Genomic DNA, 26,818 nt, shown 5'->3' with positions numbered 1-26,818 from the left:
CATGGCAGTGGAGATGGTATGAGACATCTGCAGCGGAATCTTGTTCTGTTCTTTTTAGTGCTGTGATCTTAGGCAAGTTAATGAACCTCTCTAAGATGGCTTTCTCATCTGTAAATGGTATGATACTTACCTGGCAGAAATGTAATGATGACTAAATGGGCGTAACATTTATAATGGATATAGCACAGAGTGTCTCAAGAAATGTTATGTTCCCTTCTTTCCTTCTGAAGCATATGCTATTAAGTGGCTACATGTTTTAGCTCCTTTAATCTCCATAACAATCACATGTGGTCATCACTACTATTATCCCCATTGTACAAATGAAGAAACTGAGGCACAGGCAGCTTAAGGACCTGTTCAAGGTCACCCAGATAATAAATGACTCCTAAGCCTGTGTTATACTGTCTCCCTAATGTAATTGATATATTTTCACTACACACTAAATTTCAGTGGCTTAAAAACTCAAAAATCTCATCAGTTCAGATTTGCATTATTTAAAATGTGGCAACAATTAACAGTAAGTTACCACTAATCATCATTATTGTTAAACATAGTAACAAATATTTGTAGAGAGCTATACTGTCTTAGAATGCTATTTATTTAGTTCAGAGGCTGTACTAAAGTTTATTTCTGAATTGTTTTAAGGAATAGTTTTGATCGCTAAATTATGTAAATAAATTTCAGGAGCACTAATTAAACTCTGTAAGATAAATACCTACGAGGTACCTGTGTAGATCAATGACTCTAGTAGGCATTTCTTTACATATAAGCAAGTTATACAGTATATTACTTATAAATTCTTTTTATCTATTCTTTAAAACAAGTCTCCTTCTCCATATATTTGCTAGAGAATGCTTCCCTGACCTGTCGCATATAAAATTATACAATTTAGGGTATGCTGATATAATTTAAGTTTCATAATTCAGGTAGACTTTCCCTAATTAGTCCAAGTTAATGAGGTTTTACTATATCATTATTATGAGCTATTTGCATTAAATCAGCATTAACTTTACTTTACTTGGGCTGCAATAAAGCTCAGAGCCAAGCTTTGTGCTGACACTAACTTTTCCCAATGTGGGTTGTCTGCTATCATTTCTCCCTTTCCTCTCTCCCTTTGTTATTTGACTTACGTATTTTAGTAAATGTTAATGATTAAAATAGTATTGTGCTTTTCTTGGAAGATCCACAGGTCCTTTCTGGAAGTAGTATAAATAAACAAATAAATAAAACAGTTAAATTTCTGAAACTAATGTAAATACCACGTGTTTCAATTATGCTCAAGTTAAAAAAACACAAATCTATATCCATTGAAATATGATCTATTCTATCACTGAGGTATCTCAAAAGATTAATTAACATAGTTCAACCTCCTAAATGATATTTTATTAACAACTTGGCTATCCAGTTAAGTATAGTTAATCCATCAAAATTAAAACAATTGCTTACTCTTTCAATGTTATCTACAGAAAATAAAACTTATGAAGGTATTTAATTCTCTAGTGTTATTTGCTAATATTCTAAAAAATGGCATTTATGGGGCTAATTCCTATGGGATTTATAGATTATAATTTAAAAACCATGAGACCTGAATTAGAGAATTCGTAATGCCCCTTTTAATTCCTGGCTAACATTATATCAGCTCTTTGATTTTTTAACAGTGTCTTCCATAAGCTTTGTCAATTAGAATATTGAGGGTGGTTCAACAAATACTGATAATTATAGTCAAATATACTATGAAATAATAGGTATTTCATATCCTGATAATCTGATTTTATTAAATATAAATACAAACTTAATCTATTGGGATTGAACACGGCACCATCTGCTATAGATAATCCATGTTTTTAAAAAACATAATACATATCCTTATAACAATGAAAATCATAAAAAAAAGTTGCAACTCCCTGAGGTTAATTATTTGAATTCCAGGTAGACCAACTAAACTACTGCACAGGGTCACTAATTTGCAAAGGAAACAGTTATCATTTACATCTCAACAGAACGGTGCTTCTGCTAAGTGCCAGATGAAAAAATATGCTATAGTGGGTAAAAGTACAGTTTGGGAGCTGCCCAGCCATGGACTCCCATCTTGGCTTTGACATAATTACAGACAATAAGAGAACTATTAGCAGATTAAATGAGAAAATGCATGCAAAGCATCTACTACAGTCCCTGATAGTAAGATCTCAGAACATGTTTGTTATTTTTATTATATGAACCTGGGATACTGTCAGACTGAAATATGTGGGATAAACAAAAAGAAAACTGGTAGGAAAATGGAGGGAAATGTTGCTTAACTCTACCTTCAGAATAAGTTGAAAACGTTAGTCAAATTTAGTGCCACTAAATTCATTCACATGTATAATTAAATCTTTGCAATTCACCTTTAAGTTTTTTCATGCATAATGATCTGTATTCATCTATTATATGATATACCCTTCAAATCTCATGGATAACAACAATATGGATGGAAATGATATAATGAGTGGGATTATGGACACACATGTTTAATATCAATATTTGATATAATATTGATAGAGATGCATATAAATCTGAAGCAAATTTTCTATGTAAGAACTTCAGAAAGTTTTCCCAAAAGGGACAGCTCCACAGTTACAGACTTTAATTATTGTTTTTCAACATGAATAATTCTCAGCTAGAAAACCCACCTTAAACTACTATAAATTATTCTTACCAGCACTGCACGCTTTTCTTCATCTCCTTTTGTTTCTCTCTTTTCATTTTTTTTCCTGAATATCTCTTGAAGCTGAAAGAGAAAGTGATCAAGAATCAAATATCCAGTGAGTTTCTGGGTACCTAGTTACCACTCTGTGCTAGGTATATTCTAAAAACAAAGAATTAGCTTCATCTACCAAGAACATTAAAACTACTACAGATACATTTTCTGATACCAATTTTTTTTTCCTGAGGAAAAAAAACACACCCTTTGCCATCAGCAGCCTATGGTTCAGTTAAATGTACAAAATTATAGCTTTACTTTATCTCTAAGACATAAAGACAGGGAATTTGTGACACACAAATAAAAGAGATGAAGCCAACTGGGGTAGAAATAACACTGGAATAGAATTCAGGGACTCTGGGTGTGAGCCCATCTTCTGTCACATACTAATTTTGTGATGGTGGACAAGGTCACATATCCCTCACGAGGCTCCAATTTAGTCATATGTGAAATGAGGACGCCCCCTAAAGTCCCTTTCAGGTAATTGTACATTGTGGGCTCTGCGTACAACCCCTTGGACAAGTTACTCTAATTATTTGAGGGATTGTTTTCCATTTCCAGAACATGTAGATAATTCCTTACTTTAGAGGAATATTTTTTTTTCCTCCAGCTACATTGAGGTACAATCACCAGGTCTTGTAAGAATGCTGTGCAAAGGAAATATTACAGATAGTTACTCAGCACATTGCCTGTCACATAGTAACCTCTCAAGAAATGTCAGCTCTATTATCACCTCTTTAAAATCCTATTTTACAAATGGAAGCCTAGTCCTACCTCTATCACAGCTTTCTGGGGAGGTCACTGTTTGTGGCTTTGTAACTGGAACAGCTATCTTAACTCTTCATTTCATTTTGTATGGCAATAGTTGAAAGTCAAATAAAACGTATCACCTCCCAAGATATGTGATAACACAAATACAGTATAGAATCTGAATGATTTTTTAACAAATACATTCATTTTCACACTTTTTCTTAGTGAAAAGAGTTTTTTTTTATTTTTTAATTTTTATTTTTTTAAAGATTTTATTTATTTATTCATGAGAGACAGAGAGAGAGAGAGAGAGGCAGAGGCAGAGGGAGAAGCAGGCTCCCCGCAGAGCAGGGAGCCCGATGCGGGGCTCGATCCCGGGACCCTGGGATCATGACCTGAGCCGAAGGCAGACGCTCAACCGACTGAGCCACCCAGGCATCCCATGAAAAGAGTTTTTAGCAAGGGTTATTAATAATCATTTTTTAAGTAGGCATGAGAATCATAGGTTTTAGACCTCTACAAGGAAGTCAGCTCAACTCTACCTCCTGCTTTCAGGAATTCTTTGCTGTTTACAAACAAATAAAAACAACAAACAAAAAACATCACTTAGGAGGCAGCAGGACAGCCACTGCAAAGAGTAGAGAGGGGAAACAAGTTGTACGTGAACGTTTTTACCTCCCATCCCCACAAACAGACAATATTCCAAAGGACATCTATAGAGACACCTTTCAATGCACTGAGTTCCTAAAGGTACTCTTTTAGTCGATGGGGTAGAACTTGGCAGTGTTGCCACAGAAAATTTATTAAAAATTATTTAGAATACTAGGCCCATTCTGAAAGTCCTAAAAGACAGTTTTATGCTATCATAACAAAACTATATTAAACTAAATCTGTTTATTTTAGGGTGTTAGGAACATATGTCTATCTTTGCAGTGAAACTGAAAACTCTCACCTCCCCACGGCATCCCGAAAAGCACTCAAATGAGGGGTCCTTCATGGTTCCAGGTTCCAATGGTGTGACTCAGGGACTGTCCCCAGGCAAAGGCTACATGGGTGTTAGAGTAAGTCATCTGACAGATCCCAGTAATTAGTCTGCTTGCTTCCTTTTGAATGGCCACTGATTATGACAAGGATTTTTATCTCTTCCCTTTTCTACCACAGAAAACAATGATTTCATAGTTTCTCTTCCATGTTCCAGCGTCTGAGGAAAATACTAAGCTGTTTAAGAGGTTTTCTGAGGGATTTTTAATGGCTTGTTACAAAAGAAAATAGAAAATAAAATGGCTATTTATATGCCATCTCTCCCTTTTCTTTTAGCTAGGAATTATAGGTAAATACAGAATTGAACATAAATGTTAAGGGTAGAACTTGTTACTCTAAGGATCTCTACTTTGGAGAAAAAAAATAGAATAGGCATTTTGCCACCGAAGCAGATGCAGGATCCATGGGTAAAAAGAAATAGGAAAATTCCGGAAAGGGGAGTGGCAAGATCAGTGAGCAGCTGATGATGTTGCCAAACCAGCATCAAGCTGCATCAGTCAGGTGAGAAAGACTGAAGGCAGATACCTAAGAACAATCTTATTCTCCCCATTTTAGATCAGCCCTTGTTCAAAGACAAGAGAAAGGAATAGCAAAATGGGGACAAGACTGGAATATAAGGCAGTCATGAGTGGAAGAGAAAAGCAGAAAAAAAAATCACAGGTCCTATCGTGAGAAGGAAGGGAAGTTCCGGTGGCAAAGAGCTGTGGCTGGGGGCTGATACGATGGGGTCTGAGCATACCCGAGCATATACCACACCTCTGAACTGCCTGTTATCCACCCAGTGGAAAATATCTGACTCATTTCAAATGTTCAGAAACATGTAAACAACTATAATCATCTTTATATAATGAATACAATTTATATTTTTATAATATAAAAATTTTTTAAAGTACACAATGCTGTACTTCTTCATTAAATTAAGGAGAAAGCATAAATTTTTCACTCTTCCTTCTACGTTGTTCCAAATAATGCAAAAACATAAGGATGTAAATATCAATATTTATTGATAAAATGCAGCATATAATATACATACCACCAAAAACTCCTTTTTATCCACCATCTCATTGCCATCAGTGTCAAACATGTTGAAAGCTATTCTAAAACCTGCATGTGGCTCTGCCAGAAAGAACAGAAAAGCACTTGTGAAATGGAAAAATGTTTTTAAAGTGCAGTTGTGAATAGTTAAGTATACTCTGTACAAAAATACTTTCTTTCACCAAGAAATTAAAAGCAGGTTACTATTAATGAAATATAATAAAAGCTACATATGTATACATATTTCTGTTTCATGTATTAGCACTCTTAGCAACAAAATTGATAATACACTTTAAAAGTATTTGTCTGATACCTGCTGTGCAACACAGGCAGTATAATTTAACCACCTTAACTTCCAAAAAGAAGTACTTCTTTTTGTTATCCCAAGTTTGTCAGTTTCAGAGGGAAATAGCAAATCATCACATATGTTCAATATTTAGAACACAAGAAAAAAAATATGACACAATGGACCAATCCTGATTCTTAGGAAAATCAGAATGGAAATGACCTATGAAAATAAATGTCAAGCACAAGAGATTACATAGTGGGTTTAAACTTTCAGAAGCTTCAAAAGGAGACATATAAAATAAAAGAGGCTTGGATAATTCTCAATTTCCCCAAAATACAAGGAACAATTGCTTTTCTGAGAAAGACGCACTTGTAAACACTAAGAACTGTTTAATTTTATGAACCTTATAATGAGGTTCAATCCCTTTATCTTCTAAAGCATAAAGAAGAAAACCTCCCACAGAAGAAAACTTACATATCCTTCAAAGAGAAGCTCAGTGCACATGCCTTTGTGAAACATCTGACCCTTTCCTTTTTTAAGATTTCATCCATTCATTTATTTTAGAGAGCACACACAGGCACACGCAGTCGCGTGAGGGGTGGAGTGGTAGAGGGGGAGCGAGAGGGAGAATCTCAAGCAGACTCCACATTGAACGCAGAGCCTGCTGTGGGGCTGGATCTCAAGACCCTGAGATCATGACCTGAGCCAAAACCAAGGGTCATTAGCTTAACGGACTGATCCACCTAGGCGTCCCTCTGACCCCTTCTTTTGAGATGACTGGCAAAAAGTTTTTAAAAGGGGCCTCCCACAGATATATTTGGCATTACCTGCTGTAAAATCTTGAAACTAGCAAAAGAGAAGCATGTAACCTTACTTACTTTTTTTTTTTTTTTTAAGATTTTATTTATTTATTTGAGACAGAGAGAATGAGAGAGAGAGCACATGAGAGGGGGGAGGGTCAGAGGGAGGAGCAGACTCCCTGCAGAGCAGGGAGCCCGATGCGGGACTCGATCCCGGGACTCCAGGATCATGACCTGAGCCGAAGGCAGTCGCTTAACCAACTGAGCCACCCAAGCGCCCGTAACCTTACTTTCTTAACTGGCAATAGCTGTCTCTGAAAATGGAAACAGAAGCCAGTCTTATATGCAGGCTCATTTCTGGCATATAGTTTAGGAATTGAAACTTACTTTCATTAGCATTCAGTTAAGAAAGAAATAAAAAATTTCATTATCTCTAATAACCAAGTTTTAAGTTAAAATGATCTTGAAAATACACAATGAAAAGAAGTCCTCACTGTTTGGAAGGGAAAATGAGGTTAAAATAATAAATAGCAAAGAGGAAAGAATCATAGACAGGTAAGGTGAATTCTCTAGCCCACTTTCTGCCAGCTCTGTTTTCACATTTCTCTTGGTTCTAATCTAAAAAACATCCAAAAGTTTTCAATTCAAATTCCCAGAAGTTTCTAAAATAGGTTCTGAACTCCAAAGGAAGATTCACTGCATCCAAAGATCCTAACCTTTCCATGTAAGCAAAACCACCGTATGTTTTCTTCCTACACTCTTATCCATACCCTGTCCCATCTCAACAAGTGGCTTTCCTAACCAGTTCTATTATATTCTTGCCTGTCACTCTGCCAGTTTAGGTATTTCAGACTTAACAGTTTTGTAACCAAAGTTGTTCTATAGCTAACAATATAACTTTTTCACAAGTCTCTGAGATATCCTTGGTACTCCTCTAGTTTTCATGGAGTATTCATCATTGACTAGACTTGAATCATAATGGCTTCCAGTGTGGAACAACCTCAGATAGTTGTATTACTAACTGCACAACACTTCTTGTTCTTCAGCACCAACATTTTAATTTCATTTTGAGTCCAGGAGGAAAAAAAATACAAGAAAAAATAAAGGATGATAATTTTCAAAATTCATATGCACACATGTACATCCCCCAAACTTCCTGCGACAGAACTCCAACATAACATCATTCATTACTAAATTCAGAATAACATAATGGCTCTGATTTTTCTAATCATAGAAGTACAAGGAATTTTATGACTTGTTTCTAATGACAGAGTTTCACTGATAATTCGTATTTCCAGACATCTCTACAAATCCCCACAAACAGAAATCCCTCTAGCGATATTCTTTCATTTATTCTTTTTTTTCACTCATTCACCTAGTTTTTGAGAGGCTACCATGTGCTAGACACTGCCCAGAAATGGACAAAAAAGAGAAAATCTCTGCCATCATGGACCTTGCATTCAAGTATGGGGAGACGAAAACATACAAACCAATAAACAAATACTTTCAAGTAGTTTTAAGTGCTATGAAGAAAATAAAACACGGTAAAGGGATAAAAAGGGAGAGGTAAGAGAGGGCGCTATTTTAGGGAGGATAGTCAAGAAGCGTTCACATTTCACATTCAAACGAAAACTGAATAATGTTTATTATCATGAGGATCTTGAGGAAAAAGCACTGACAGCAGAGGGAGCAGAAAGTACAAGTTCCTGAGGTGAGACTTCAAGGAACAGAAATGCCAGGTGGCTGGAGCACAGTGCACAATAGCAGGTAAGTTCCTGCATTAAATGCAATGAAATTTAACTGAAATCATTAGTAAGCCCTTCCTATATTTCATAAAAATTGCTGCATATGAGAGGCAGAGAATAACAAAGCTGTTTTAGTATGTATAATGGGTGTTCTGATACACTCACAGTTAGAAAACTCCTTCTTTCACACTAGTCTTAAGAAACTTAAGATTTCAATGAGTGTAGCAGGAAATTTACAAATCCCTACATGACCTGACTTTTAGGCTTTCATGTAAACCAAAAGGAATGATGTATGATCTAAAATTTATAATTTATGAGCACTTTATTCCTATACCGTATGTCATAAAAACATTTATGTCTTTGACTCTTGATAGTGCTATTTGCTGATAACATTTAGACATGAAATTTGCAAAATAACCATAGATAAACCTAAAGTGATTTTCAATAGTAAAAGAATCTAAGATTTGTTTTCCAAGATTCTGATTTAAAAACAAAACTGTATCCAAAAGTAGACTCAATGAGTACACTTACTTGTTAAAATACATAAAAGAAAAAGATATTCTGTGTAAGAAATCACACCTAGAAGAAAAATAGTATTAGTAATGCTATATATAAAGTATTACTTTATCAAGCAAAATATTATTCTTACAGTAATAAGTAATATTAATAAGGAACTTACTGTTTTAAAGAACAAGCTAAGTATTGTTTTAAACAAGACTAAACTATTAAAAATCATGGCAAAAGAAGCAACAAAATTAATTTTAATTTGTTTCACAATGCTTCTGTGGAAACTCATGCAAAATTACCATTAATACTCCTAGATATATTGGCCAAGAAAGCAAAATTATATTGTTTATTTATAACTATAACTTTAAACTTGTTGCTAGTTTTCAATGGATGAACTAACATAAAATAAAAAGGTTGGAAATGGTTAAACTGTAAAGTGCTTAATTACTTCTTAATAACTCTTGAAAAAAATAACAAATAACTCTTGAAAAAAACATTTAGATATTCCTGCTTACAAATATGATTTCTGTAATTGCATTAAAAAAACAAAACTCTGTATCACTTTTCTGCTTTCAAGTTATTATTATTTTTGACAAAGTTAATGCTTCTATTAAATGTACTCTAAGAAGTTTTTGTCTTAATTACATGGCTTACCCTTTCTGAATATTGCATCCTGAGTTCTCTGTAATCCTAGTATTACAAAGTTTAAAAGGTGTTTGTTTGGAGTAAATACAAATATATATTCTGTTACTCAAATTCTTGCTTTTGGACATAACACCCCAAACTAGAACTAACACTTAATTGAGCTTCTAGGTAGATCCTGAGAAAATTAAAATCAGGAATAAGTCAGTAACACTTCTCCACAGATATCAGATAGTCCAAATGTTTAGTAAAAGGGTATACAAAAATCCTTAAATAATCAGATTGTGAACCTTGAAAGTCCATTTTACCTGATGTTCTTTGAGGCTCCGCTCTTTGTTACAGAACAAAGAGAAGAGAAGTCACTGTCAGGCAGTTTGTCAGAAAACTTGAAGGGAACTAGCTGGAGGCCCTGAAAGCATTCCCTTCTTTTGTTTATACTACAATATTGTGACCTATAGACAGATAGTTCTGGTTGACTGCCATGAATGTTATGGGAGAAAGATTCTGGAATGGTCAATGTATATAAAAGATACAATACCTAGATTCCATAGGGATCCCTCATAGAAAGAGAGAGAGAGAGAAAGAAAAAGAGAGAGAGAGAGAGAAGGAAAGAAAGAAAGAGAAAGAAAGAAAGAAAGAAAGAAAAAGAAAGAAAGAAAGAAAGAAAGAAAGAAAGAAAGAAAGAAGAAAGAAAGAAAGAAAGAAAGAAAGAAAGAAAGAAAGAAAGAAAGAAAGAAAGAAAGAAAAAGAAAAGAAAAGAAAGAAAGGAAGAAAGAAAAGGAAAAAAGGGGAATGGGATTGGGAAATGGACTCTATGTCTCTACAATCCCATCATCACTGACTGTTGTTCTAATTGACCTGGTGGAACACACAAGAGATGTTGGTTGATATAAAGAAGTTTAATAACTACATCTTTTATTTGATAATTAACTCAAGATTTCCCTCAGTGAACAATTAGCAGTGAGAGTACTAATCATAATTATCATGGTAGGTACTTGTTTGTAGGACCAAATGGTTTTTGAGGTGGTGTAATCCGCAAACAAGAACAAAGTGAAATTTATGATATAATTTAATAAAAATGATCAACGAAAAGAGAAAATACTACTCAACATGAACTGTAGATTCTTAATGCTTTCCAATTACAAAAATGTAAAACTGTTAGACTCACCTTTTAATTTATTTTAAGGCTACCCAAGATCAAAAAATAAAATAAAAATGCATATGCTAAGCATATAAAAAAAGAGGGTAAGAAAGATGTCAACTACATTTCTTTTGAAAATTCAATAAAAAAGTTCTAAGGGAAGCTCCTTAAAAACATTATACTGTTTAGTTCCTATATCATGATACATTACACAGCTGGCTGTTATAACTAAGTCTGAAATATATGTTTTCATAAATGTTGCATAACAATTAATTTTTTGTAAAACTGCATAACATTTTCTTGCGGGGGTAATACTTTAAGCAGATAAAATGCAACTGTAAATTAATCTTCAATAGCTCTCAAGATTTAGCTTTAAAATTCCTTTGCCACTTAAACCAATTTATAAAAAAGCAAGGCTCTCTGGGACATTCTACTTCGCCTAACCTAATGGTTCTAAAACTTTTTGTGTACATGGATTCCTTCGATAATCCAATCACCATGACATAGCTCTGCACTATCCTACAGGGTAGCCATTGGTCACATGTGGCTACTTAAATTTAAAATAAATAAAATTAAATACAATAAAAAATTCAGTTCCTCTGTTACAGGAGCCACATTTCAGGTGCTTTTTTTAAAAGCCTACTGGCTAGTAGCTACTATGGGAGACAACACAGAAATAGAACATTTCCATCACTATAGATAATTCTCTGGGATAGCACTGAATAGATCATTTCCCCCCCAAAATTTGCAACTATTCATGTAACATAAAGATTAGGACAAGCCTAAACCCAGGGCTTCCAGATTCAACCCCTTCTATGACCACAAAGAATTTCCTTTTTCCATGCATTTGTTTTTCTCAGATGATACTTGATCCAATTTGTATTTTCCCATGAGAGGTATTAAAAGTAAATATTTTTATATTTGCTAACTTATCTTTCTGAGCTTTGATTTTTCCTAATCCTATCATCCCACCCTAGATTTGAATGACAATCTTTAAGACAATTTCCAGGAAAAAATTTCTAAGAGCTTTAAATATACCATGGCTCTGATTTCGCAAAGATTTTAAAACCCTAATTATGCAAAGCCTACGATGAAAGGTAAGGTGTCTACCCCTTTCAGATTCCATTTGAACCAGGTGGAAGCAATCTGATTTTCTAATTCCACTCAGATAAAATACATGGATTATAATTATCCTTTAAAATATTTGTCTTCATGCTAGAGTATAATTATTTTCAAACCAATATCTGTCAAAATTGATGAAAATGAAAAAGGTAACTGTTTATATAATTTCTTTAATATTTTTATTTCATATACTCTTATATTTGAAAATATAAAAAAGTATATTTACAAGAAAAATTCCTTTTTAAGATTAAAGAGATTTTATTAATTAGTCTTTCCTATAAATATGTACCAAAAGTTAAGTGTAAAAGAAAATGGCAATAAAAACTATATAATTTGATTGCGAGGAAATGTATGAATTTATAACAACTTAGCTTAGATACATAGATATAGATCATATAGTAGGTTGAAAGGTGGATTTTGCAACGAGTGTTGTTTTAAAAGAAACATATTCAAATTGGGTGACCAAAAGACATATCCAATAAGTTCTTCACAGTGATTATTAAATCTTTTAAAAATCTATAATCTCCTGGAAGTAAAATGGAAGAAAAATAGTTGGAGATCAATATTTTTGAAAAATGCTTTCTATAATTAAATATAACCCTCACTACTCAATATGGTTGGAAAGTAATTTTTTATGCCATAAAAGTTCATTTTCTTCTAAAAAATTTGAAAGACATGAATAATATATTTAAAAATAAGAAACACTTTTAATCCCGCTACCCAGAAACAATCATTAATATTTTGGTATTTTTCTTTTCAGTTTTTTCTCTATGCACACACACATCTGCACATATAAGTAACTTGTTATATTATTTTAAGTATAAGGAAAAATATATATAAAGAGTATAAATAATACAGTGTCCATTTTAAAATGCATAAGTACTAAAGTTAACTTACCTTTTTCTTTAAGATTACGAAAAAGCTTTGAAGATCCTTTCCAAACTGGTGGTGTTTCTGAGAGCATTTGATTTAATTCCTATAACATAAGGTATCATAACATTGATTAATAGGTAAACCACTTACTTATAAAATAGATAAAAAATATTTAAATGTCATATACAAAAAAATTCTCCACTTAGAAGACCTGAGACATGGCTGTATTTATTCTATTCTATACCTGTGGTTCATTCAACCACAAAACCCAATATTTGCCCACAGTCTAAATATAAAGTAAATCATAAAGAAGCTATGTTGAATTCAATTAGAGCTACCAAAAATTTCAGATAAATTTTGCAAGTGGAGGAACATATATAAAATATTCAGGTTAAGGGGCACCTGGGTGGCTCAGTCGTTAAGCGTCTGCCTTCGGCTCAGGTCATGACCCCAGAGTCCTGGGATCGAGCCCCGCATCGGGCTCCCTGCTCCGCGGGAAGCCTGCTTCTCCCTCTCCCACTCTCCCTGCTTGTGTTCCCTCTCTCGCTGTGTCTCTCTCTGTCAAATAAATAAATAAAATCTTTAAAAAAATAAAAAATAAAAAAAATAATCAGGGTAAGATAAAACAGTGAGTTTAAGTTTAGGAACCAGTTAGAAAAGGATAGTTTCATGAAAGTGGTAAGTAAAGGTAAATTTCCTAATCAAGGTCAGAGATGATGACCTGGCTTCACATACTGTCTCTTTTCTGTAGCCCTCTTGGATTTAGGGAGCTTTGTGGAGGAAGTAAATGGACAGAGGATCAAATTGGGAAAGAATGAAGAATATTTTAGTAGTGACTCGAAGAGTGCTGATGTCAGATGGAGTTCAGGGGTATTGAGTGATTATGACCACTGTTTCCTTTTTTTTTTTTCTTTCTAATTTTAACTTACATACTCAGTAAAGAACACAGACTTCAATTGCTTAGTCAGCCTTTTTTGTTTGTTTCTAAATCAAACTACCACAGCAGGTTGGGGAGCTATTTTGGAAAATTTAAACATTTGAATCATTGTTCAGATACTAAAGGAAATTTGAATTTATTGTGCATACTGAGTTCAAAATAATTAAATGAAAATTGTATTTTGGTTAATTGTAAAGAAAAATTATTAAAGGATTTGATGAGATAAACTGAAATAATTTGAAATAAAAAAGGTGGTTTGCTAAGTAACACACTGAAAAACACTAGAAACCACTTCTATTCCCAGACCTGATTCTTCTACTCAACATGCGGTTCCCCAATAGCCTAGGCATAACCTGTGAGCTTGTTCAAAAAGCAGAATTTCGGTTCCCATCCCAGACCTACTGAACCAGAATGTGTATTTTTTAACAAGAACTCCGGGCGATTTTCTTTCTCTACATTCCAGTTTGAGAAGCACTTTCAGACAAACCCTTCCTGATGTGGCTGTACCTAAAAATGCTCTGTAACATTATAAACTGTTTTTTTTTTTTTTTTTTTCATTACAAAGCTGAGCTGACAGGCAAATAAGGAAACCCTGGGATGCCAAAGGCAGCACAGGTATTTTTAGGGGATTTATGGATTCCCCGAAGCCCACTGTGAACCCCGCTTTCATTCCCTTCATAGTGCTATCTATCTCTGCACTGCAAGTAACAGACGCCACCAGATGATCAGTAGCTTCTGATTAGAATAGCAACAGCACAGAGGTAAGAATTCGGGCTTGAATAATGACGAGAAGCTGGAATATTTACTGCTTAAACAATAAACTCATAAATATTTTTGTTAGAGCAAGAGATTAAAAAGAACATTTTGCATATATTTTATATACCTTAATGTATACCACATCTATTATATAAATATTAACCTCTCTTTCTCCATTTTAACTATTTCCATATATTCAACTTCATCTCTTCCAGCTTGAACTCAGCTAGAGTTTACAACTAAAAAAAAAAAAAAAAAAAAAAAATCATAGCTACCTTTTATTGAGTGCCCTCTATGTGCCTGACAATATATAATCTCTCATTTAATTTTAATTAACATCCTCATTATGCATATTTTACTGAGACTTAAAGAGGATAAGAACTTACCCAAGGTCACACAACTACTAAATGATTGACCAGATCCTTACTGACTAAGCAGTTTATTTTAGTAATAATTCAGCTTCTTCTGGTCTGGATTATCTAATTAACACACTGATTTTTTTTTTTTTTAAGACTTATTTATTTGAGAGAGCGAGAATGAGAGAGAGAGGGAGAGAGAGAGAGAGTACATGAGAGGGGGGAGGGTCAGAGGGAGAAGCAGGCTCCTCGCTGAGCAGGGAGCCCGATGCGGGACTCGATCCCGGGACTCCAGGATCATGACCTGAGCCGAAGGCAGTCACTTAACCAACTGAGCCACCCAGGCGCCCCAACATACTGATTTTTGTCTTCAGTTCACTTTAAGAAGTTTTAAAACGTATTAAAATCTGTATTTCCGCTCAGACTGGGTATTTCTCTCCCCATTCCCAGTGCCTAGATCTTGGTCTCTTACATGTAGTAGTGTTATAATAATAAATAATTTGGGGCATCTGGGTGGCTCAGTCGATTAGGTGTCTGCCTTTGCTCCGGTCACAATCTCAGGGTCCTGGGATCGAGCCCCACATTGGGCTCCCTGCTAGCAGGGGACCTGCTTGTGCTCTCTCGCTCTCTCTCAAATAAATAAAAAATCTTTAAAAAAATAATAAATACTTTGGTTGGCCTTTGCCCCTGGTTTCTGGAAGATGCTATATCCTTGAATCACACTTGGTTATAGGATGACCCTGGATGGGTTACTGATAGCCAGAAAGGACCACCATGGGATTAGAAGGTTGGGGCTCTGAGGTCTCCCTACCTCTGGGGAGGGGTAGGGAAAGGGAACGGAGATTGAGTTCAATCACTGGGCCAATGAATCAATTATACCTACATAATGAAACCTTCAATAACAACTCAACACCCAAGCTCAGTGGAGATTGCCACTAGTAAATATATTGGTGTGCCAGGAGGGGTGACACACTTCTCCATGGGAAGAGGGCATGGAAGGTCTGTGTTTGGGATCTTCCTATACCTGTCCTCAGAGTCTCTTCATATGGCTAGTCCTGATTTGTGTCTCTTAAAATAATTATAAACTGTTAATTATAAATACAGAATGTGTCTGAGTTCTGAATCAGTCTAGCAAATTACTGAACTTCAAGGGGAATTATGGGAGCCTCTTGGATTTGTAGCCAGTTGGTCAGAAGTGTGGGGGGCCTGGGGACCCTTGATCTTGCAGCTGGCATCTGAAATAAGGGCAGTCTTGTTGGGGACTGTGCCCTTAAATCAGTGGAGTCTGACACTAAATCTGGGTGGTTAGCATCAGAGTTATATCGCATATTGTAAGTTAGTATTAAATAGATATTTGCTGTATCAAATTCATTTTCCTAGAATTATGGTGCCTTGTAAAAGATTTATATAATTTTCTTAAATAAGTATAATTTTGTCTTATTATATAGTTAATATATATGCATTATAGGAAAATTAGCAAGTATAGAAAATAAAAACTAATTTCAATCCAGGAATGAACCATAATTGAAAGTTGTTTTTTTTTTTTTTTAAAGATTTTATTTATTTATTTGAGAGAGAGAGAATGAGAAAGAGAGAGCACATGAGAGGGGGGAGGGTCAGAGGGAGAAGCAGACCCCCTGCTGAGCAAGGAGCCCGATATGGGACTCGATCCCGGGACTCCAGGATCATGACCTGAGCCGAAGGCAGTTGCTTAACCAACTGAGCCACCCAGGCGCCCCATAATTGAAAGTTTTATTTAAATCCTTTTAGTCTAATTCTCTCTAGGCATAATTATATAGCTTTTTTGTCATTGCAGCAAATATTAAATTATTTTCTACATATTGTTTTGTAACTTACTCTTTGCACTTAATACTTCATGGGCATATTTTCCTGCCAAATATTCTTCATTGCATTTTAATGGCTACACAGCAGTTCTATATTAGCAGTTCTGAAATGTAAATTCTTTTTTTTTTTTTTTTCTAAAGATTTTATTTATTTGACAGAGAGAGAGACAGCGAGAGCAGGAACACAAGCAGGGGGAGCAGGAGAGGGAGAAGCAGGCTTCCCATGGAGCAGGGAGCCTGACGCGGGGCTCGATCCCAGGACCCCGGGATCATGACCCGAGCCGAAGGCAGACGCCCAACGACTGAGCCACCCAGGCGCCCCTGAAATGTAAATTCTTTATACTCTTAAAAATTATTATGGACCCCAAGGAGATCTTGTTTATGTGGATATCATATTTAATGCATGTGGAAGTAGAAATGATAAATTTTTAAACACAAAAATACACAAACACATATTCTATTAGATGTCAGATTGATGGCATCATCAATCATCCTGTAGCCTCTAAAAAACCCCTCTGTACACTTGTGAGAGAATGCAAATAATAAAACAAATTATCTTCTTGGTGTTATTATAAAAATAGTTTTGACTTCATGGACCCCTGAAAAGGTGTTTGCACTTTAAGAACAGGCAGTCTATATTATTCTGCAACTTGCTGTTACTCAACTTTCAGTCTTCTAGGTCCATTCATAACTTGGATGTATTTTTTCATTGTGGTTCTGTATTACTGTATTTGTCTCTGAATGCCTATTTCACAATTTTTTTTATTCATTTCTCAACTGACTGACATTTATATTGTTTCTTTTTTTTAATTTTGGCTATTACAATCGATGCTGCAGAAAATACGTACAGGACTGCTGGTGTAATATTTCTCTAGTATACTTCTCTAAAAGTAGAGTTTTTGATGTGTACTTTCAACTTTATTACATTTGCCAAATTCCTCTCAAAAGTGAATATACAATACACCCTCACCTGGTTCTTTCCTCTTCGTTGCTAATTATTGGTCCTGCTAGATTTCTGGAAGCTGATAATCTGATGGGTGTGAAACAGTACCATATTATTGGTTTAATTTGCATATCCCTAATCACTAGTGAGGTTGAGGTCCTTTATATATATTTATCAGCCATTCTATGTTTACCCTTTTTTTCTTACTGAGCTGATTATCTTTTTTATATTGACTTACAGGAGTCCTATATAAGTATAGTACACTTAATATTTTGTTAATATATTGCAAGCATATTTTCCCATCTGTCATACATCTTTTAACATTGTTGGCACTCTTTTGGTATGCCAAAGTTTCTGATATTTAATTTAGTAAAATCTTCCAAAATTTCCTTTGAGCTTTGTTTTATGTGTCTCATCTAATGAAACCTCTTGTGTCCTTTATTTTACTTCTAATATTTCAGAATTTTTTGTCAAAGTAAGAACTTAATCCATCTGAAATTTGCTTTTGTATATGGTGGTCAGTTTGATATTTAATTGTATTTAGCCCCATTTTGGAAAGACTATTGTTCCAATACCTAAAGGTCAATCCTTCCTCCAGGGATTTACAGATCTTCCCATACATGCCTGGGTCTGTTTCTAGATTCTATATTCTATTATTTTCACCTAATTAAAAAATTCTTGCAATAATATAATACTATTTTAATTATAGCTCTATTATTAATCTTAATATGAGACAGGCCCAATTGTTCTCATCCTATTGTTTGTCTGTTTGCTTCCCTTCCTTCCTTTTCAGAATTGTTCGGAAAATTCTGGGCCCTTACTCTTCTAAATGAATCATCTGTGAACATGACATATTTCTCTGCTTACTCATATCTCTTAAAAAATAGAATAATATCTTGCACATCTTCTGTTAAGTACACTAAGAATCTAATACTTTTTGTTGCTATTGTGAAAAGTACCTTATTTGATAGTGCAGTTTCTAATTGCTATTGCTGGTGCAGAAATACTAGCAGCAACCTTGCTAAACTTTTACTAAATCTGAATTTGAAATCTATGCATTTTTATATTTTTCTCTCAATCATATTGTTTCTTACTGTCCTGCTCCTTGGAACCTATTTTTTCTTGTCGTACTACATGTTATAGCCTGAGTTATGTCTACCTCAAATTTGAAGTCATAATTCTCAGTACCCAGAATGTGACTGTATTTAGAGACGGCCTTTACAAAGGTAATTAAGATTATTAAACGAGGTCATTACAGTTGGTCCTAATCCAATATGACTGGTGTCCTTATAAGAAGACATCAGGATACAGACATGCACAGAACAATGATGGGGAGATGACAGAGGGAGAAGACAGACATCTACAAGCCAAGGAGGGAGGCCTCAGAAGAAACCCACCCTGCCAACACCTTGATCCTGAACTTCCAGCCTCCAGAACTGTGAGAAAATAAATTTCTGTTGCTTAAGCCACCCAACTTTGGCATTTGTTACAGCAGCCCTAGCAAATTAATATACTCCCTTAGCTTAGACCTGTAATAAAACAGTGAGTAGTAGTTGTGATAGCATATTTGTATTCTATCTAATTTGAAAGAGAATGTCTAAAGTTTTATATGTAAACATCATGTTTGCTACAGGCTTTTGGAAGATTCTCTATAACTGATTAAGGAAGTTCCCTAGAATGCTATACTAATATGTTTCTTTTTTTTTAAATTGAAGTTTATCATACATTTAAAAGTGCAAAAGGAATATATGTAAAATTTAAAGTTAGAAATTGTTAAGAAACAGAAAATTACCAGTACTTTAGAAGCCTCTTTGCACTTCTCACTGATGATATTTCCTTCCATCTCCCCCAGAGGTAAATATTGTCTTGAATTTAATATTTATCATTCCTTAGTTTTCCCACCTATGAATGCATCCTTAAGTCGTTTCTTTTTAGACTTTATGTAAATGGAACTGTAATTTATATTTTTGTGAACTGCCTGTCATTATGTTTCCCAGATTCATCTAGTTTAAGCACCAGTATAATTCATTTGTTTTCACTTGGTATACTATTCACTGTATGAATATATAAAAACTTATTTATCTTATTGACATTGTACTGTAGTCTTTCTGGCCAACCATGAATAATCTAATAACATTCCTGTGAACCTCTCATGCATGTACAAGTTTCTCTAGGTATAGAGACTAGTGTAAAATTATTGGATCATAGGGCATATTCAAGTTTAACTTTACTATGTATACGTATGGCAGAACTGAGATCCAAGAGAACTGGTAGGTACAGGGTATGTGTATCTTTAATTTTATAGATGATGCCAAACTATTTTCCAAAGTGGGTATGCATATATATATAGTGTGCATGCATATGTACACCAAGAGCTTTAACCTACCTGTTTGGTAAGTGACTTCCACGTTTTAACAACTGTAATAAACAAATATAAAAGAGTTAGATAATAAATACTTCATGTAATGTACATCTGAATTCAGTAACCATCTACAACCCTAACTCATAACACCAAGCTTCCATATCTAAAAACAAAATATTTTTTGGCTTTGAGATGTGGATCTAAGGTATAGATTTGACTTATGTATTTGTTTCATGTACTATACACTAGTTATAATAAGTGATAGCAGTAGAATAGGAAACATTTTCCATAATCATCTTACTTTGGGGATTTCTGGATTTATAAAGTTAACTTACTCCATGTTAAACATCCTATGGGCTTAAAAACACAAATACTGATATTTATTAAATATTCATACTAGAACATAAAATATGAACATAGAGAAATTATAATTTTAAGGTGCTGCCTATGATGTCTGCTTTATCTCTAGTTACAATTCAAACGCCAGGTCTCTCTAGGGTGAAGGGGAAGGATCGGGGCAATGAGAAAAGGAGATGAAGATGAAAGCAGGTAACACGATAGGGAGACCCTCATCCTGTTCTCCATTCTTTCCCCGTATTTAAGAATCATTTCTAGAACAAGAGTGTTATAATTGAATAAATTACCGAGATCACTTTCTTTTTCTGATTCCTCCTCACACCCTTGAAGATCTCAAACACTATAAATCTTATAATATTGGAATAAATGCTCAGTCACCATTGCTGTTTCCTTTGCTCAGATTTGAAAACTCTGAATATCTAATGTCTGCCCAAGAATTATCTCCAGATTTATATGTGATTAAGTCTTATAACACAGCTGCATTAGGAGCTGGTAAATATTAATTATTTCAGCTACATTACAATAATGATAACCAATAATTTTTTTACATGGCAATGTGGCTATTTCTTTATAATTAACCATAGTTACTGTAAACAGTACATTGAAGTCAAGACTATAAGACAGGCAGTTTTTGCCATGTAACTTTCTTTTTTGTAAGCAATATAAAAAGTCACTTTAAGATCGAAAGCATAGAAGTATGTTCTAAAATTCAGCAAACCAATTTTTATGGAGATTGACTTCTTCTCTATATAGCAACAATATCCTTTTTTTACCCAAGATAATTTATACAAATGTGTAATCAAGTGATTAAAATCACAGGTTTATAAAGAAGTCAGGATTTAGCCTTAATTCTAATACATTTATTTCATCCTCCTTTTCATAATGAACAGAACACTGTAAATAGTATTTATTATCTGTTGCTTTTGAAATATAGCAGTATGAACAGAAGAAAAACAAATGGCACTAAAGTACATGCACATGCTCTTATGCAATGTTCAGAAGCTATTTATCAGAAGAGGAAGTTAGACACACTCTTGAGTTTTGTAGGGTTTATGAGATTTCCAGGGTAAATTATTCACAAAAGACATATTCATTCTGCCGGATATGTCACCATGTTCAGTATTATTAGCTTTTTTTATAAAGACTAAAGAGCCATTAAGATTGTTCTTCAAAGGATTTTCTGATTTTCTAAATTCCTTATTTCATATGAAGTTACTACATATATAAATATAACTTGGGTGAAGAGGGACTTCAATTCTATTGGATGTATTTTATTTCTTCAGCTATAGGTTGATGTTCATCATATTTTTAATACTTTTATGTATGTTTGAAATTTTTAACAATATATTTTTTAAAACTAAAATTAAAATAATACTTGAAGCTACATGAAGGTAATCAATTATTTTAGTTCTAGAAGGGAAACTTACCTTTTAGGTTCTATTGAGGTAGGTAAAATAAGAATTTTTCTAGATTTCAAACACAAAGCTTAATCAACAATCAAATATATCTTGATTAACATTTATTTGAACTATATTAAGCAAATGTTTACACAGCATACCAATTTTTTCCTGTTGATGTCACCATAAAATTATATCAAAGATTTTTTAAAAATATTATGATTATGAATTCAAACGATGATGAAGATAGTGACAATGACAGCTACCAACATGTATTAAGTGCTTACTGTGTTTCTGATATCTTACTAAACACAACCAATATCACTCAATCTTCAAAAATCTCATGAGGTTGCTATTATTTTTATTTTTATAAATGAGGAGACAAAAAAATAAATAATTTAACAAAGTTCTCAAAGCTAGTAAATGAATGCTCAGGTTTAAATACAAGTCTGTCTAATTTCAATATGCCACACTGATATACATATGATTTAATATTCAGTCTATGAAACATTTTCTCTTCCGAGGCAAATATTTCTTTTTGTAACCCTACACTTGAAAAAAAGTTTTTACAAATACTTGATCTTTAGTGATCATTCTTAACTATGTTTTAAAAGTCCCAGTTTGAAACTAACTGATCAGTTAATTTCTGGTTGTTAAATGTCCTGTGCAAGTTTTTTATAATGGAATGTTTTTTCCTGCAAGTGGTAGTTTTGTAATATCTTGAAAAGAATCAAATTTGAAATTTATTTCCAAAAAGTAAAAAGCCACCAACAGGCTTACAGTCAGTATATTATGAAGAAAAAATTCAAGAAAATAATGAATTAAAAATTTTCAAACTATGAAATTCTAAATTAAGCATTACTTATTGAATGACTTCTCAAACATAAATTTGACAAAAATTATAGAATTTGATGCAAAAATACCATTTGATATTCTAAAAAATACATCAACAGTTTTATCAAATCTGTGCTAACTTAATAATAAATATAAAAAGATTTCATACAAAAAATTGTATGAAATCAATTAAACAAATGTATGGAACACATATAGATCTATTTTTGTATAAGGGCCTTTTCTACGTACAGTCTCTATACTTACGAAACTTAAAATATTTTAAGAGGACAAAAAGTATCAAACAACCAATTCCAAGGCGAAACACGGTTATCTGGTACATGGTAAGTACTCAATAAATATTTCTAGAAGGGAGGGAAGAAAGGGAGATTAAAGGAGCGCAGAGAGATATAATCCTTTCCACAGCCCTCAAATTCCTCCAAAAAAGAGCCCTACTCAATTTATAGCCTTTTCTATCACTACTACCTTACAGACTCCCAAAGTGGACTATTCTGAACACATCATTTACTCTCTTGATCCCATGTGTTTGTTCATATAGTTCCCTCTCCTTCAGTTGATAACCTCAGAGTCTCCTGACAAAATATTGCATGATAAAGTCTCTCCTTCAAGTACTATCTTTCATTTCCTCTCTACTTCACAGCCAAACATTTTGAAAGGGTCCTTTATACTCACTGTCTTCATTTCTTCATCTGCTCTTGCAATCTGGTCTTTGTTCTAATCACTACATTGAAACATCATTTTAAAAATCATCAATAACCTTCAAATTACTAAATCTAGTAGACATTTTTCTGTCCTCATCTAACTTGACATCTCATTTGACCATTCTGTTCATTTTCCTTGACTTCTATGACTCCATACTCTTGATTTTGTTCCCATGTTTCTGGATACTCCTATTTTTCCTTTTGAGGCTCATCTTTCAAGCTGTTGTACCTTCATCATTTAAAGTCTAGGAGTTCCTCAAGGATTGGTCCTTGGTCACCTATGTTCTCATTCTATACTGCCTCCTAGACAATCTCATCCATAATTATTGCATTAATTACCAATCACATACAGATGAACCCTAAATATATACTCTACCCAGCCCTCTCCCCTCATCTCCAACGGAAATAATCTAAAATCTAAAATATTAATTGATTAAAAGATAATTTTCAAAGTAGCCAATTTGCCAAATTATTTAGGATTTAATTTTTTTTGAGCTTTTACACATTTTTTTTCACCTCACATAGTTACTTTTTTGGTTACTATTAGGAATGCTTAAGATCTACTCTTTTGGCAAATTTCAATTATACAATACGGTATTATCAACTACAGTAACCATGCTATATATTAGCTCTTAAGGATTTATTTAAGGTTTTGCCATATCCCTAGCTCTGAAGAAAAAGGGCTATAATTTGTTCTAACATAACTTAAGGCATTTGTTTGGCAGTTTCAAGTAGATTATCAAACAACTGATTATTTGGTACATTGATTTTCAATGACTTGAAATGAATGATCAAAAGCCAGATCCAACTGCCTCTTCCATATCTCCTCTTTTGGATATCTAAAGCATCTTAAATCCATCATGTCCAAAGTTGAAGTTACAATATTTCCCTTCAAACCTGGTCTCCACTGCCATCCATACAGGTAAACCAGCCAGAAATTTTTAGTACTCATTACTCCATCATCACCATTACCACCCTTATTAGAAGCTTTTCAAGCCTGGACAAGAGTCTCCTCTCTGATCTGCTCATGCTCACTCTGGCCCTCTTCAATCTATGTCCACCCTGAAAGATCTTTTCAAAACACAATCTAATAATGGTATGCACCTGTTAAAAACAAGACAACAGGTTCAATATGGAGTTCCTTATGCTAAGACCCACATAACCAAGCCACGGCTTAATTACAGTTTCTGTTCTGCCAGAAATGGAATCTTAAATCAGTCAATCAGCACTAGTTTGTAATCTGCCTGAGAGACCCCTGCTGTCCTCTAAAGGAAGGTAGTAACCTTTCAATAACTAACCCACTTTTTTTTTTTGCCTCGTATAACTTTCTTATTCCTGTTCCCTTCTGCCTATAAGTCTTTTGTTTTATACAGCTCCTTGGAGCTCCTCACTATCTGCTAGATTGGATGCTGCCTGATTCATGAATCATTGAATAAAGCCAAAAGGATTTTAAAAAGTTACTCAGTTGAGTTGTTTTCTAACACACCAAATTATTCTGCAGCTTACACTACTGCCATGATTTTCCATTACTTTTAGGATAAAAACAAAAATGTTTAATATAAGCTTACCAACTCAATGATGTGGAACTGCCCCACATACCCACCCTCACTTCATACCATATTCTTCTTTGCTCCTTGCACTATAGCTACCCAGATCTTTTTCCCCTCCTCACATGTATCACATTCCTTCTTGTCATGGCACCTTGATATTTGCTGTTTCTCCTGCTGAAATTCTCTACTCTCAACTTCCTACTAGCCTAGTTAACTCTTATTCACAATTCACATTTCATGTGGATATTTATTTGCCCAGGGAATATCTCCCTGAGCTACCTAAGTTACTTCTCCAAAATATGCTCTCAGAGCCTCAAGTATCTTTCTTTCATGGCACTTATCACAGATATAATTTGCTATTTACTTATTTCATTGATCAGCGCTGGTTTTGTCCACCAGATTGTAAGCATTGTGAGGGTGGAGGGCACCTATTTTTATTTGTTTGTTTCCCTCACCCCTTTATCTCCAGTGCCTAGTGCAATACCCGGCATTGGATAGGTGTCTTTGAGTATGTCGTCATATGCTGTGAGATGAAATGGGAAGTGTGCATAAAGCACTCTGTTGCATTCCAAAGTACTATCGCTGTCTTGAGAGAAAGCACTGTAATTCTTTGAGTTGTGAACTGAACTTTTTTTCATGGAACGTGATTTTTACTTGAAAGAACAACTGACAGACAAATTATGGTTATTTAGACTTAGGTATTTGGCAGGCACTTTCTTACAAATGAACAAAGTCAGCTTTAACTTAAAGAAAACAACTGACAGTATTTGTTGCCAGTAATAACATTAGAGCTTTCAGTAAAAATTAGAGTTTGGGAAAACTTGTATACACCACCATGAGTTTGACAGCTTTCCAATAAGTAAAGACTTTCATGAGAATATTATGACAATATCACTGAATGTGATTTTAAAAATGTATTGTATAATAAATATGTCAACATTTGGAAGATCTGCATAACTGAATCAACCAGTATCTTCGGTTTGATGTTACAAGATTATATAAGGGTAAAAGATCCATTCAAAGTGCAGTGTAGGCCAGTGGATTTTAACATAACAGATGACAAAAGTTTCAAATTCCACACTGCAACTAAACTTTAAGAAACTACCACTAGCCAAGTGTTGATTCAGTATCAAAGAAGAATATCTACAATAATCTGAAAGGGCTATTAAAATACTCTTCCTTTTTCCTACTTCTTTATCTGTGAGGCAGATTTTCTTAATATACTTTATGAAAAACAACACACTGCAACTACTGAATAAAAAAAAGCAAATGAGAATATAGCTGTCTTCTATTACTCACTGAAGAGATTTGCAAGAAGGTACATAATGCCTAAGAGTTTGAAAACCACTGCTCTAACACATGAAAAGATGAGTAACAGTATGTATTTGCCCTGTAGGAGCCATGACAAATACAGAAGAAATATAGGTAGAATTCTTGACCCAGGTCTAGCTTCAAAGCCAGTCCTCTGAATTACTCTGTTCATGCTGGATAGAAGAACTGAATATTATAAAGAATATCAAGAGTAAGGTGGTTTTTAAGTTCAATGAACTGAAAAAGAGGAAATAAATGAAAGTTTGTGAAAAGAGATATCAGTCAGAGTTTATAAGAAATATTAGTCTAGTAAGATTATATAGCATAATGTCTTTTGAAATACATTACTTGGTTAGTTATTCTGAAAACTTATCCTGTTCCACATTTTACAAACCAGAGATAAGAAAAAAATCTTATAAAATTATTAAGAGAATTTAAAAAAACATACTTACATTTGGGCTCATCAGTTGTAACAGCCAAAATAAAATCATATGGAGTCATGAATAACTGTCCTTCACATTCTATAGAAGCAAACAAACGAAATCTCCTTTCCCGAGATGTAGCATAGAGGTCTAAGTCTTCAATGTCTGTTCGGTTGATAGCAACCTAAAGTTAAGAAAGCAAATAAATTTGGACTGTGTGAAATAATGTCTCCTTTTAGAAGCTAAATGCTTTTAATTATGCTGAAAGTGAATTAACAGAGTAAATGACCAAGTGTGAAAATATTGTCTTCTGGAGAACTTAATCATTTTATAAATAAATTACCC

At 34.0% G+C, this 26,818-nt stretch overlaps 1 protein-coding gene across 5 annotated transcripts in view; it reads right to left on the bottom strand.

Annotated features, from left to right (window-relative positions):
• MICU3 (mitochondrial calcium uptake family member 3) overlaps window positions 1-26,818 on the bottom strand; it is a 104,998-nt gene that overhangs the window by 35,771 nt on the left and 42,409 nt on the right. For 4 of the 5 annotated variants that reach the window (XM_054508583.2, XM_064585609.1, XM_045879736.3 and 1 more), the window contains exons 2-7: window positions 26,504-26,657; window positions 19,908-19,939; window positions 12,710-12,788; window positions 8,932-8,979; window positions 5,565-5,647; window positions 2,696-2,767 (exon numbers count right to left, since the gene is read on the bottom strand). In XM_054508583.2, the coding sequence (XP_054364558.1) occupies window positions 2,696-2,767; window positions 5,565-5,647; window positions 8,932-8,979; window positions 12,710-12,788; window positions 19,908-19,939; window positions 26,504-26,657 (468 nt within the window). The remainder of the gene's footprint in view (window positions 1-2,695; window positions 2,768-5,564; window positions 5,648-8,931; window positions 8,980-12,709; window positions 12,789-19,907; window positions 19,940-26,503; window positions 26,658-26,818) is intronic. The other variant, XM_064585608.1, reaches the window with a different exon arrangement.

The sequence above is a fragment of the Mirounga angustirostris genome, unplaced genomic scaffold, assembly GCF_029215605.1.
Source record: "Mirounga angustirostris isolate CCGP_5_RB_7025 unplaced genomic scaffold, mMirAng1.0.hap1 SCAF_2, whole genome shotgun sequence".
Lineage (NCBI taxonomy): Eukaryota > Metazoa > Chordata > Mammalia > Carnivora > Phocidae > Mirounga > Mirounga angustirostris.
Note: the sequence above shows the minus strand (reverse complement) of the source record. Positions and strands in the feature narration are given on the sequence as shown.